Here is a 14,000-nt window from a genome sequence, read left to right as displayed (position 1 = left end):
CAGCGTGTCGCTGGGATGTCGAGTTTGTCGACTGTCTTTGGACAAGTGGTATAGGTTGAGGGAAGTGATTTGTATATTGAAGATGTGTAAGGATAAAGCAAACTTTTTAGTAGCGACAGATTATCCGGCAGAGCACACTCAATCCTTCTTAAGACCGACCTTTCCGATCCTTCTCAGACCCCAGACGCTGACAAGAAGAGACGCAACGATCAGAGCAACACAGAACCAGAAAGCAGCTCGGTAGCCGACCATCAAGGCCTCAGGAGACGTCTTGTCGGCATACGACGAGTTGGCGGTAACTTGTTGAGCAATCAGCAATGTCAAAGCCATACCAACACTCTTTCCAGTCTGCGAGATGGTGTTGAACACACCGCCAGCGACACCTTGCTCGCCGGGCGGGAACATGGAAGTGATGAGGAGATTGGCGACCGTGAACATGCCATCAGCGCCAACAGGATTGAAGAACTGAGCAACGAAAGCGCAGCGCCAGTATGACCAGCTCGGGTCAATGATCGCCATCAACAGCGAAGCGAGGGCGGATACAATGCTCGTAAGCACTACAATCCAATCGCCACGAATGCGGTGAACAAGCAAACCAACCCCAACATTAGCGAGAGCGCCTGAGACGGGAGCGGGCAAGAAGCGAAGAGCAGTGCCGAGAGGGCTGTTTCCTTGTACATCCTGGAAGAAGAAGTTGGCGTATTGCTCGAAAGCGTTGAAGGCTGCCCAGACACAGAAGACGTTGAAGCAGATACACGAGAAGCCTTTGTGCTGCCAGAGCGAGTTTGGGATCAGAGCTGGACGTCCGAGGCGCTCTTGACGGCCGACCCACAGTACGAAAGCCAGGAGGAAAACGAAAGACAGGACCAGTAAAACAATGTTGATGGGCTTCTTCATGACAGTCAAGTCGCCAGTTAATGCTCTAGGAACGTGTCAGTCTTTGTCTGCTTCGAGTAGAGTTGGAGTTGGTGACTTACGAGATGACGTATGAGAGCATAGCAAGGAAGCCGCTGGCAAGTATGAGACCCAGCCAATCGATGTCGGTAGCCAGGCGAGACCAGATTCGTTGCTTGTGGGCAACCGGAGTGGGGGGCAACTGCCATGCAGCCAGGATGAACATGAAGAAGTTGATGATGGCGGCGACATGGAAGCCCCACTGCCAGCCGATCGTTCCGGTAAAGACACCTCCAAGAACCATACCGATACCAAAGCCGAACGGTTGAGCTCCGCCCATCATGGCGAAAGTGATGTTTCTCTCCTTGCCGGGCGGAAACACCTCGTTGATGAGACTGACAGCCGAGGGCAAGCAAAAAGAGGCTGCAATACCAGAAAAGGAGCGGAAGGCGATTATCTGGGCGGTGTTCTTCGACAGACCACAAGCGATTGTCATGAAGCATTGGAGGAAGCAGCCTGACAAGAACATTCGTCTGCTTCCAATGACATCTGAGACTGATCCGCAAGCCAGGAGTGTACAACCACAAGCCAGAGAATATACTGTTACAGGCCTGGATGTTATATTAGCATCCAATGTCTAGACTCGAGGTGGTTCTTGGTGGTTTTCCACTCACCACAAAACCAGGTTCTCCGGTATGTTGAGGTCTTTGGCCATGATTGGGATAGCGATCGTGATGACACCGGCCAAGAAAGATGCGATACCAGTACTGAAAGCGATACAACCCATGACAATCGCATTGCCTTTCTTGGAGATGAGCTTGACGTCCTCTTGCGACACTTCCATACTCCTCACGCGTGAAGCTTGACGTTGATCACCCATTGTACTGAGCTCGACCGCCGGATCACCCCAGATACCACCTCCAGACGCGATAGCTGCAGCTTGCATTGGCGTTGGCTCGGTCATAGTGACTGTCGCGCCGCCAGCGATGTCGTTCTTCATGATAACGATGTACAATTGACAACGACGAAAAAATGGACGCGACGAGATCTGGAGAACAAAGAAAGTCGTTCGATCCTGCTAAACTTGATTCGGAAGGTCCTGCCGTACCCCGGCTTCACTTCCCCGCTTCCGTGCCCGATCGCGGCCGTCGCGGAACAAAGCCGCTTTGTCGCTGAGACTATCACCCTGTCCATCAATCTCATCTCTTCTTAATCATCCAAATCTTCTTCTGTAAGGTCTTGTGATAGTGTATCATCCCCGGATCAGTCAAGATCAGCGATCCAAGATCCTTTAGCGTATTGCAGTGGAGGTGCGATTACGTTCGGAGGCTATCTCTGCTTTGTTCTTTTTCCAACATTTACCCCAGCCGCACTGCACCTCGATGCTGTTTTGTCGTCTTGACGACAAAGCCCCGAGAAGCAGCTTCGTCATCGTGGAGTGTTGATTCACGCTGCACGAAAAGTTCTTGCTATGGTATACCGTTTGAGGAAGGTGGTTTAGATTGCGACACGCGACGGGAGATGGCGCCACGATACGAGATAAGCGCGATTCAACCCGACTCAACACAACACATGTCTAGATACCATGAACTTCTTCCAATTCCTCCCTCCTAACACATCTAAGCATCACGTTAGCGAATTTAAAGAAGCCCATCGTTCAAGTAGAACTCCAAGCATGTCCGACACGATTACCGCCCTCCCTGCAGGTCTGGCAACTCTGGAGCACCGAACAGAGATTATCAAGGCACTCATCTTCGAAAACTGTGGTCGCAAGGCAAATACCTCATATCTGCCTTATTGAGATGATGGCTGACAGAGTCCAGGTCATATCTGTAGCTCCATTGGGTCGCGACTCGAACAACTTCGTGCATCTAGTGGATCTCGCCGAAGCCATAGGACACAGTGGAACGAACACCTCAGCTTCACAGCCTGGTACTGCTAAACTCGATTCATCTGTGATCAAAGTTGTGGTACGACTCTCAAACCCCAACGCCATGATTGACGAGGAAGTCCGAGTGGAGAATGAAGTCGCAGCAATTTCTCTTGTACAGAAAGCTTTGATAAGCTACCCTTGCAAGATCGTTCCGCAAGTTTTTGCCTGGCAAGGCTCCAAGCACGGTCTTGGTTGGATAGTACAGGAGTATCTTCACGGAGAGCAGCTCAGTCTCCACTTCTCTGATCTGCAGACCGACAAGAAGGCAGTGGTGCTTGATCAAGTCGCCAAGTTTTCCAGATGATCCAATCTTCCAAGCATGACGTAAAGGGATTTGGAGGTCTGAGGTTCGATGTAAATGGCGAGGTAGTCGCTGGTCGGTCATCGCTTTGGTCTGTCGGTCCCTTCTCTACTTATGCGGAGATGTACCAGGCTATCTTTGCCAAACAGCTTGAGTTGACGCAAGCAACACCGCTATTGGATGGTTGGAAAGGTACTGGTCTGCAAGAGCGGCTACAGAGATTCAGCACTTCTGGCGGGTTTGCAAACCTTCTGGCACACACTGGCGATATTCAGCCTACACTGGTTCACGGAGATTTCGGTCAGCGACAGTATCACGACTGCCATGGATAACCCAATAGCTGACATCAGAATAGGAGCAGAGAACATCCTAATCGATCCAGGCACTTTACAAATCACCGGCCTGCTCGACTTCGACTTCTCTCACATCGCCTCGCCAGCAGACGAGTACTTCTACTCCTTCCCCAGCTTCTGCGGACTTGTTCCCGGTCCCTTCGAAGACGAAGACTTGCAGCTTCTCAGACGCTATCAGACTGAAGGCTTCCCAAGTACTCCCTCCGCTCAAGAAGCAACGAGCGGATCAGTCGATTGGACAGTCGCAAGACTATGGCAAGCAGCGTTGGAGAAGCATCATGTGGCCAGCCCCAAGGATATCGAGAACATTACTCAGCTTGCCGATATTTACTGGTTTCTGCTTGACGTTTGTCCGCCATTCTTCAATTTGCCACGATGGTTGGCGAGGAAGACGGACGAGCAGAAATTTGCTGCGAAGAAGGCAATTAGAGAGAACTTGGATAGGTATTTGCGAAGATGGGGTTATTGATCGAACTCTCTAGTGGACGAAGTGTGTTCCAACCATCCTGTCAAAACGCAGGGGAATTTGGAGAAATGGCTCGTTGTCCACTGGGAGCATATCTTCTCTACACTCTCTTTGGACAGTCAGACGGAAATGAAAACTACTTTGCCTTTGGATAGATTGTTTTGCCTACCTCAAGATGCAAGAACGTAACTGAAAGTGAGCTAATTGTCCACTGGAAGTATCACCAACACAAGCTCTCTTTAGACAACTAGATGGAAGCAAATACAACCTTGCATTGATATAGACAGTCTGACAGGCTACGTGCAGGTACAGAAATAGACATAGGGTTACAAGCGTCAGCCTATTCAGGTCAGACACGAGCACAGTCACATCAAACAACGAGTAGGAGAAGGAAGAGATGATACGCGAGTGTTGCTTTCATTCAAGTGTTATGCTCTCCCCAGGCTCAATGATGCCAGGGAGACGTAGTCAGGTCACACTCAACGAGATGATCAAGCATTCATCTTCATCCACTCACACATCTCCTCAACCTTCTTCTCCAGCTCCTCACGCTTCTGCTTCTCCTCAGCAAGCAACTTCTTCACCTCCTCCAGCTCCTTCTGCAGCTTCTCCGTCTTGTCAACAGCAAGCCCGAAAGCAGTGTTGATAGCTTGGACTTCTCTGCTGCTGGCCACACCGGCCACCAGCGCCTTTGTTCTGGCGGCGACAGGCGCAAACTCGGCGGTCATTTGGGCGACGGCTGCGGCGGCAGAGCGGTTGAGTAGGTGGATGACGTTGGTGACGGTGGCGCCTGCGGCCTCATTGATCCTGCGGGCTGCTTCTTCAACACTGGCCTGCATGTAATAGCCGACATCCTCGTGGTCCTAAGGAGGGAGTGTCAGTGGTATGATAGGGTTCATGGGTGCACAAGGATTTACGAGGAGGAAGTTGCGGTGGTCGAGGGCTTCGCAGCGGGCGGCGCGGGAGGCTGATATCTCGGCCAGGGCGCGTACGGAGGCCTGCGGGTGTCAGTATGCGCGAAGCAAAAGGGATATACGCGTGCGTACGTTGCGAGTGGAGGGGCGAGGGGGGTTGATCTGGCCGTTTCTATTCATCTTGTGAGATTGATGATTTTGGAAGAGGATGTTTGTGTTGTTGTTGGCGAAAAGTTGCGACAAGAACTTGTGGGAGTTTATCGATTTGAGATGGTCCGGGTTTGAGAATTTTCAAAATACCGTGCTCCACTCGGCAACGAGTATACGCCAAGACATGACCACCAACCACAAGTGATAGGCCTTTGAAAGAACCGATATCGCCATCTGCTGTTCGTCAATGGCACAAAGAATTACAACAGCATGTTACTAGGGAACGTTAACATGAACTTGGCCTCGAAATTCAGTTCTCTCCTACGCTAACTGTACAAGTAGCAATGACTATATCTCTTCAGAGAGTCGGGCTCTCAAGAATCTAGCTCTAGGTAGAGTATCGAAAGACATCTCTCTACTTGACCGACCCTCAGGTACAAGTCATCAAAAGGCACAGTGGTTTTCAGGTTAGATGGAATGCCCAAGAAGCGTACAATTAGATGATCTCCATGATCCAAAAAGCATGCATCAGGTGGGAAAATCTCAGTGGACGTTCTCTGTATTCTTAAAATGATCGTGCATTTCTACAGCGTATTTCGATGGTTCGCTAAACTCGCGAGAGGTACATATATACGGAGCAGATCATGCAAGGGACAAAATTGGAAAGTCTAGTAAGAGATGCATTTCTGCGACAACGATGCAAGGGATGAGCAAATGATGATTCCAAGAATATATATAGAAGAAACCCAGTCTGTTTCCCCCATTCTCCTCAACTGCCAGCTAAGCAGAGTTAAGAGCGACCACGCCGTGTATCGCACGTAGTCGTTGCAAGTAGTAGCGAGTCGAGATGGCAAAAGAATGTCTAAAGCCCTAGCATCCCATTCACCTTCAGGATGGGCAGTGAGTAAGATTGCCTTCTATGTGTCTTGAAGCTCTCATACACCCCGCCGTATGTCGCGTAGTAATTGGCGATAGCAGCAGTTAGTCGAGATCATGAAAGAAGGAGTAGAGAGATGAGTATGATTTGCTATCTGTGTGTCTTTAAACTCTGCTACACTCCGCCGTGCATCACGTAGTGATTGGCGGCAGCAGCAGCCACTCGAGATGATGGAAGAAGGAACAGAGAAACGAGTATGATTGCTATCTATGTGTCTTCAAACTCTGCTACACCCCGCCGTATGTCGCGTAGTAGTTAGCGGCAGCGGTAGCGAGCCGAGACCATGAAAGACTGCCAACAGCGCATGTACCTCTGCAGTCGTTTTTGGTATGGAGCTAAATACCGAGTACGACTGCGATCTCTGTGTCTCCAAAGTTTGTAAAACCCCGCCGTGCGTCGCATAGTAGTTGACGGCAGCAGCAGTCAGTCGAGATGATAGAAGACTGCCAGCAGCGCAGATACCTGTGCGATCTGGCTCAGTCTGGAGCTGAGTACCGAGTACGACTGGGAACGATGTGTCTTCATGGTTGGTTGCAAAGCATTATTGAAGGGAAACGATTCGGTTTGATCGATGATGCCTGGACTTGGTTGAGATGCAAAGGCAGGAGAGGACAGTGCCTTTTGAGGGCAGGAATCTAGAGTAAATTAGCAGTGAACAGCCGAATGAAAGACCATGGAACTCACCTCGGTTTGATCGACATCAGTGAACCCACGGACGGCGTTGTCCTTCAGAAGTCTGCCAGAAAGTTTTTCGTATGCTCGACTGGAGACACAGAAAACAGGAAGGTCTTTTGCAACCCTCTCATTTTCGTTATGAATATGGATTGAATTCGAGTACGACTGGGATCGATTGGTTTTGGGAATTGCGCCCCAGATAGAGTGGGGCGTAGCCCAGACCCCCCGTTGGAGCCATTTGATGGAACACGGCCGAGTGCAGACTCGAAGGTCCATGGGTTTTGTTCGGCTGAAGGTGTTGAGGGTTGAGATCCACTAGAGGGCATTGTGGCTCCAGAGACGGGTGCCTTTCTCAGATCTCCAGACTTGATCTCGCTGAGGAACGAAGATCTTCGGATGCCTGCGGCGGCGGAAGGACGCACTGTGACCGATGAAGCCGAGTGAGAGGGTTGTGTTCAGCTGGAGGTGTTGAACACAACCCTCTCAATGGCATCTGGATAATCAAAGCACTCGCTGAAGTCGCGGAAACCAGGCGTGGAGAGACTGGCAGCTGCGGCGGCCATTGCGGCTTCCGCAGCTGTAGCCGGATTCGTGGGAGNCCCCGCCCCAGCTCAGCAATGATTGATTATGATGAGCTGGGGAGAGAGGGCGGCGAGCCCTTGGTGTGGAACTAGGAAAGTGTAAGCAAGATATCGATGGAGCGCGGAACGTGAGATCTTACCTGAATGCTGTGGTGATGAAGTCGTGTAATATGTTTGTTTCCGCGTACCCCGCCCCAGCTCAGCAATGATTGATTATGATGAGCTGGGGAGAGAGAGCGGCGAGCCCTTGGTGTGGAACTGGAAGAGTGTGAGTAAGATATCGATGAAGCGCGGAAGGTGAGATCTTACCTTGGTGTTGTGATGATGAAATTGTGTGATGAAAATGTTTGCGCCTACCCCGCCCCAGCCAGACAGTGTGTTCATGGACGAGAAAGCCTTGGCCGGGGAAAGAGGGCGGCGAGCCCTTAGAATGGGAGTGCAGTCCCGCCTTGCGTCGGCTAAGACTGCACTCCCAGGTCTTGGAGATGAGAGATCTCTAGACATGAGGTACTGATGACGTAGTTAGTAAAGGGTGATGGATAGGAAGAGAGATCTTGAACATGCTAGAGGTGCAAGAGTAACACGCTGCGCCGTAAGTCGGTGTGCACTGTGTTGTGAAGGTGGCATAAGATACTGATGACGTAGTTGGTAAAGGGTGATGGACAGGGAGTGAGGGATCTTTGTCTTACTAGACATACACAAGTGACACGCCACGCCGTGAGTCGGTGTGCACTGCGTTATGAAGGTGACATGAGATACTGATGACGTAGTTAGTAAAGGGTGAAGCACTGGCAGAGAGAGATCTTTGTCATACTAGATGGTCAAAAGTGACACGCCCCGCCGTGAGTCGGTGTACGCTGTGGTTTAAGGGTGACATGAGATGCGAATGATAATGAAGTAGGGACGATGAAGTAGGGACGATGAAGCAGGGACGATGAAGCAGGGACGATGAAGTAGGGACGTTCGAAGAAGAAAAAGATCCTTGTCTTAGCAGATGTTTGAATGTAATACGCTGCGCCGCAATTCGAGGTGCACTGTGTTATGAGAATGACATGAGATGCTGATGACGTAGGAAGCAAGGAGTAAGAAACGAAGCAAGGGGTGAATGATAAGTGAAAAAACATTTGTCTGACCAGAAGGTGGAAAGAGTCACGCCCCGCCATGAGTTATTGTTGTAAGGTGAAAAAAACAGGTGAAGAAGGAAAGCTGTCAGATGGCGAAGGAAGATCTGCTCAAAGGAAAGCGAGATGCATGTGAGATGGCGCGTGAAGAAAACACATGTGCTGCCTGACGAGATGTTTCTTGGAGACACTCGCTCCGCCGCAACTCGCGCGGAAGTGAGATCGACTTTTTTGCTTGAGATGATAACGACATGGCAGATACGCAGAGGTGAAAAACAGGCGAGAGAGGAGGCAAGTGAGTTGAAATGCTCTACCACAAATAACATCTACTGCTTTTATCTCTTAGAAACACACTCCGCCGTGACTCGCGCGAAGATAGTAGCACTTTACTGGAAGGAGAGAGATCATCCAAGAATATTGAGAACTTATTAAGGGACATGTAGATGGATCATGTGTTCCGCCGTAACTCACGCGAGAGTAGCAAATGCTGCTTTGCACATGAGACTGGACATATATCCCTTGCATAAAGGAAACCGAAGACATCTATATAGAAAGTGCTCGCTACGTCACTTATGCGCATTATATAGATTCCAAAAACAATAGTAAGATACTAAAAACACCCAAACGAAATGTTGCTCTCTCATGTCCGAGACGGAGTTATGATAACGAGTAGAAAAATGAACAATGATTTTCTAAGGCATCGTGCTATCTAGAAGGAGAAGCTAGAATGTTAGCTCTCTCTGGACAACGTTCTTCTATGTAATCGTACCGATGGATATATGATCTCGTATCATTACAGCCTAAGATGTTAGGAAGTAGAGGCAGCAGCGAAAGAGAGTAAGGGAAGATAAGATATGAGAGCGATAGAAGAATAGCATAACGCAGGGTGGAGGAAGGAATAAGTCGATGTGGTAGCAAGACAGACCATAGAGCATAGAAAGCCTACAGATTAAGAGACAATAAACAGTAGTTGCAAGGCCAAAGGGATCTCTAGCCAGCTGCTCCATTGCATCCGGTTATGGTTTCGGTGGATTTCCTCTCCATAGGTGAATTGTCGAAACAAAGAGTCAGTCCAAGCCTGATATTGTCTAGTAGGACACCCAAAGAGGAGATGGTTGTCGATGTCGAAAGCTTGGCGTTTTGCGTTGATGTTTTTAGGATTTCCACTTCTCGCAACTTTGTCTTTCTTCTCTCAAACATCATCACAAAGATGACCTCCCCACCAACTCCAAGCCTAGGCTACGGAAACGATACCGGCAAGGAGCTATCATTGGATCAGCTCGTGAACATACTCTGCACTCCCGCGAACTTCGAGGATGGGGTGGTACCCACCATTCTTGTGGTCCACGACCGTGGAACTAAGGGTGGTGATGAAGAGAGACTGAGGGCACTGGGTGTCGAGATGTTAGTGACTCAGACATGTACCTGTATCACCACTGACTGTGCTTCAGAAACCGTACCTTTTGGCACGTCGTCGACACCCAGACGCTAGCACAATACTTCAAGCCACACCCTTGCAAGGGTCGAAAGTGGTCTCTCGACCAGACCTTTGACCAGGTATGCGGCCTTGGGCAGATGACCACCCAGTCTGAAATCACCCAGAATCCCAACGACCGTCCACTGCACCATAACGCACAAGACGATGCATGGGTGACAAGTGGTTCCATGATCTTTATGGTAGAGACAAGAGCCACTGAGCTCGGGATGTCGGTGATGAACGGTCCCAAGGTATACATCCTTGGCCTTGACTTGTACGTTTCCTGGGATGATATACCCATACATTGCTGACTGTCGCATAGCGAGGGCGGAAATGGGCCGACTACTGAGATCGGTACCGCCGGTGTTTGCTCCAAGGGCGACGCGTATCTCGCAAGGACGTTGCGCACCTCTCACACGATCATTTCCGAGTTCATCGACAGACATCCCCATAAGCGTGCCCAAAAAGACAGGATGGGGATCAATGATGAGGACCCTGAAAACTACCCACGTTGGAATGGTCATATGGGGGATCTGGGAGTCACTAAACGCATTCAACAACACAAAGGCAGGGAATACATGATGTCCGCCTCGTCTGTGATCAAGCCCCTCGAGAAGGCGAAGAAGGATTTCTTCGACCTATTCCCTGCACCACCATCCACGTTGCAACTCTCATCTAGAGCCTATCAGCTTCCGATCAGCGATCCCCCTGCTGTCTTGGCTCGTGCGACTGCTGCTCGCGCAGCTAAGCTCGAGGCTAAGAGGGCCAGGTATCACGCCCAGCCAGTTCTCCAATCAATCCCGACCACCAAGCCATCCTGAGATAATGTAGACGTGGAAGCACTCATGGTCATTTGGTGAACTGTAAGTCAAACACTCCCTTGCTGTTGGAGCTTCAGGACCCTCTCCTTCTGTGACCCCAGACCTGAGGCCCCTTCTTCTCCACCTTCCTGAGACCCGATTGAGCCACACGCTGACCACGACACAGAGCATGAAACTCTCTCATCACCCTGCTCCTGGGACCCAGATGGTACGGGACAACTTCTCCATCGCACCTCGACTCTTCCCCACCACTGCTCTTCTGATTAATTGGGCGAAGAGGCTGGCGCGAAGATGGTGACAGAGCTCTTTGGAATACTGATCTCGAACAAACCATTGTTGAAGGTCGTCGATGGATGCATAGGCCTATATGGTCAAGAGGAAGCATGTGGCTGCTCAGCACTTCGAGGCGGAGAGCAAGGCCTGCGTGGAGACGGCTGCCGGCTTATCAGCGTGGCGTGGTCATAGGAAAGGAGGCTCTCGTCACGGAGGCAAGTCACGGACAAGAACGAATCGCGAGCGATGAGAAGGAGATTAAAGGTCAATAGGCCTCAATAATGTCTCATAATCAAGGAGCTCAACCTGCGCAACCTGCTTTCCCATCACATAGCAAAAACAATGACTTTTCTTGCGCTCCCCCACGTCCCAGCCTACCAATCAATCTTGTCATCCTCTAGATGTGCTTTCTTCTTCTTATCACACGCTTTGGGTGATAGGTGTTAGTCTTGGAGATAGTCCTGGCTAGTCGTTCCGCTTATAAAACTTCCCTGCTTCCGAATCTGAGCTGGGTGGAAAGAACCTCCCTCGTCCCACCACCGGTCTTTCTTTCTTACCACCATCCTTTGTCTCACCAAATGGGCGTGAAAACTAGCGTGGTAAGCAGACAGAGGACGATACACGGTCTTCTCCCCATCTGTCTACTCTATCTGTACAGGTAAGCGTACTCACATGTACTGGCTCGTGCCTTGGCTCTCTGGATTGAGAAACGAGAGAGCGTCATGCCGCCACTCGCGCGGGTATAGTTGTGGGTCTTGGTCTTCGCGAAGGCTAGTAGTCATCTCTGTCTTCCTGGTCTCCTGACGCTCATACCACAAGGACGAGTCGTTTCCCCCTTTACTTCTATGTGCATGCTTTGTCTTCTCGCTTTATTATATCACACAACACTCCGCCTACTTGTGTGGTTATAGCGGTAGATGGCAGCTTTCCCCATCTCGCATACCTCTGGCATTCGACAAAGTCTCCACATACATCATCTACTTACAATTAACACCAATAACACTAGTCCTATTATAGTACATCTCAATCGACCTGGTCTCAAGCACACTATCCCTCTCCGGCGGCCCACCACTCCAACTGCCCCCATTCGCCCAGTTATTCCAAACCATCGACCCAGGCATCGTCGGCACATTCTTCCTCAACGACCCCACGAATTTGCCATCCACATAGAGCTTGGTGACACCTTTCAACCAGTCGAATCTGTATTCGTGGAAGTCGGAAGTCATGTCAAGGGGTGATTTGGTGTCAAAGGTTGAGGTTAGGGCTTTGGGTGAGAATTTTTGGTTTGTGAGGAAGAGGGTGGTGGGGAAGGATGTGCGGATCTCTATGTCGATTTCTTGGGTGTCGGATTTGTAGAAGAAGAAGCCTGGGATGTGATCAGTTTCTTGCGGAAGACTTGGTGGGCAGTGGATGAATTACCATGGCATGTTCCTGCCACATTGCTGACTTTCGCTACTGTTCGTACAGATGCGAATAGAATGTCGTCGTAAGCGGTGGTGAACTCGGCTCCTTGAATTGGCGACTGCGTCTGGCCTCCAGGTACCCTCAACTGCAAAGGTCTGCCTCGCTTCAAAACAACATTCTTGACTCCATAGAACTGATCAAAAGGATGTTCTTCGTCTTCCGGGTCGGCGGTAATGCCGTAGTTGCTGATTGACAAGCCCAAAGGAAGACAACCGCATGCGGATTTTGTCAAGTCGAGGTAAACTAGGGTATGACCCTGTCATGAGGCTCAACCTCTTTTCTCACCACGCAAGATGATGATCACTGCTCTACCCCGAGCATTATTGATTTAGGAAAGAAACCCAGATGTGGTATATCCATCACGAGTGCCCTTGAAACCTTGAATGATATTCTGTCAGCTTTTGCATACCGTCATCGCTGTTAGGAGTATGATAGAAACTCCAAGAGCACAAAAATCCCTTTTACGACAGGTGAACACTACCGCCCGCTCGAACTTGACAACGAAAACAGCGCATGACTTTAAGTTGTCTTTTTAGAGAGTCGCGAGTAATGCGCTCGAAAATCTAATGCAGAGAAATAAATTCAAGTAACCTAGCATAGTATAATTCGAAAGAGGCCAAATTGTGGCACAACCAGTCTTCTATAAACACGAACATGGAAAGATCAAGGGAAGCTTTCAAGATAACGATACGTTATTTTCCTCACAAAACAGACGCTCTGGCGCTCTTTGTCTTTCGGTACGGCGTCTAGCATAACCTTAGCTTGCATCATGCATGCTTTGGCAGGTTATAGTATCCAGCAAATTCAGAGACTGCTTAGAAGCCGCATGGGGGAGGGAACTCGTTATGGTAATGGTTCGTGGTGTCGAAAGTCCATGACAGGTCGAAGCGGTCATCGTCAGTGTCATCGGAGATGGTGCTGCAGTACTCCTGCGCGTCCAAGTTGTCGGTGTTGAGCAGCTGAGAAGCCATGTTGTCAATCTCTTCCTGAGACCACTGGTTGGAGACGGGCCAGTTCCTGTTACCCCACTGCGCGGTGACCTCCTGGATGGCATTGGGGTCTTCGGCACGCTTGACATTGCCTTTGGGAATCAATGAGGCTTTGATCATGTTGTTGCCGTCGTCGCCTTTCGAAGCCAGTAGCTCAACGCCGTTGGTGATGATGCGATGCCAGGCGCCCTTCTCCAGCGCGGTCGTATTGAGAAAGTCAAAGACACTGCCGTCGCTGTGGTAGTGCTTGATGCTGTGGCCTTCACCACGGCGTACCGGAGAACCATCGGTGCCTGAGGGCGTGCCTTGGTTGATACCAGAGATGGCGGTCAAGATGATTGCAGACACGGCGGTGATGATGCAGCCGGGAAGATTGCCGGTGCCGCAGACGTATCCAATAGCACCAAGAGCTGGTGCCAGAACGCGAGCGTCAAGCTTCCAGGTTGCGAACACCACCAGGGGTGCAATGGTAGATATGAGAGTGATGGAGGATAACTTCATGATGAGGGTAAGAGTCGATGAAATCAAGCCAATTGATGGATGAGTGCTTCAACTTCCCAAGGCAGGAGAGGCCTCTTATATAGGAGTTTCTTCGCAGCCTTGTTAGCAGCCTAGGACGTTGAATCAGGAACATCTGATCTGTTGCATGAT

At 50.1% G+C, this 14,000-nt stretch overlaps 6 protein-coding genes across 6 annotated transcripts; 2 read left to right on the top strand and 4 right to left on the bottom strand.

Annotated features, from left to right (window-relative positions):
• Nucleotides 1–138: 138 nt before the first annotated feature.
• M438DRAFT_279819 (uncharacterized protein) lies at nt 139–1,738 on the bottom strand (the record flags this gene model as incomplete). Its single annotated transcript, XM_029901114.1, has 3 exons — nt 139–922; nt 978–1,505; nt 1,569–1,738. 3 exons carry the CDS (start codon nt 1,736–1,738, stop codon nt 139–141), a joined length of 1,482 nt encoding a protein of 493 aa, XP_029757523.1.
• An 831-nt stretch (nt 1,739–2,569) lies between these two features.
• Nucleotides 2,570–3,950, top strand: M438DRAFT_376874 (uncharacterized protein; the record flags this gene model as incomplete). Its single annotated transcript, XM_029908694.1, has 4 exons — nt 2,570–2,668; nt 2,718–3,098; nt 3,128–3,428; nt 3,484–3,950. 4 exons carry the CDS (start codon nt 2,570–2,572, stop codon nt 3,948–3,950), a joined length of 1,248 nt encoding a protein of 415 aa, XP_029757522.1.
• Nucleotides 3,951–4,438: 488 nt separating this feature from the next.
• Nucleotides 4,439–5,041, bottom strand: M438DRAFT_408088 (uncharacterized protein; the record flags this gene model as incomplete). The annotated part of the gene is made up of 3 exons (XM_029909934.1): nt 4,439–4,810; nt 4,865–4,945; nt 4,994–5,041. The coding sequence occupies 3 exons, from the start codon at nt 5,039–5,041 to the stop codon at nt 4,439–4,441; spliced, it is 501 nt and encodes a 166-aa protein (XP_029757521.1).
• Nucleotides 5,042–9,343: 4,302 nt separating this feature from the next.
• M438DRAFT_358051 (uncharacterized protein) lies at nt 9,344–11,168 on the top strand (the record flags this gene model as incomplete). Its single annotated transcript, XM_029907219.1, has 4 exons — nt 9,344–9,729; nt 9,777–10,076; nt 10,125–10,571; nt 10,901–11,168. 4 exons carry the CDS (start codon nt 9,344–9,346, stop codon nt 11,166–11,168), a joined length of 1,401 nt encoding a protein of 466 aa, XP_029757520.1.
• A 705-nt stretch (nt 11,169–11,873) lies between these two features.
• M438DRAFT_338102 (concanavalin A-like lectin/glucanase) lies at nt 11,874–12,681 on the bottom strand (the record flags this gene model as incomplete). The annotated part of the gene is made up of 3 exons (XM_029904073.1): nt 11,874–12,262; nt 12,316–12,616; nt 12,673–12,681. 3 exons carry the CDS (start codon nt 12,679–12,681, stop codon nt 11,874–11,876), a joined length of 699 nt encoding a protein of 232 aa, XP_029757519.1.
• An 84-nt stretch (nt 12,682–12,765) lies between these two features.
• M438DRAFT_348170 (uncharacterized protein) lies at nt 12,766–13,885 on the bottom strand. The gene has a single exon (XM_029906078.1). It carries the CDS (start codon nt 13,848–13,850, stop codon nt 13,176–13,178), a length of 675 nt encoding a protein of 224 aa, XP_029757518.1. The 5' UTR covers nt 13,851–13,885; the 3' UTR covers nt 12,766–13,175.
• Nucleotides 13,886–14,000: the final 115 nt, after the last annotated feature.

This window comes from Aureobasidium pullulans (genome assembly GCF_000721785.1).
Source record: "Aureobasidium pullulans EXF-150 unplaced genomic scaffold scaffold_19, whole genome shotgun sequence".
NCBI classification, from domain to species: Eukaryota; Fungi; Ascomycota; class Dothideomycetes; order Dothideales; family Saccotheciaceae; genus Aureobasidium; species Aureobasidium pullulans.
This window is presented reverse-complemented; position numbering and strand designations above follow the sequence as displayed.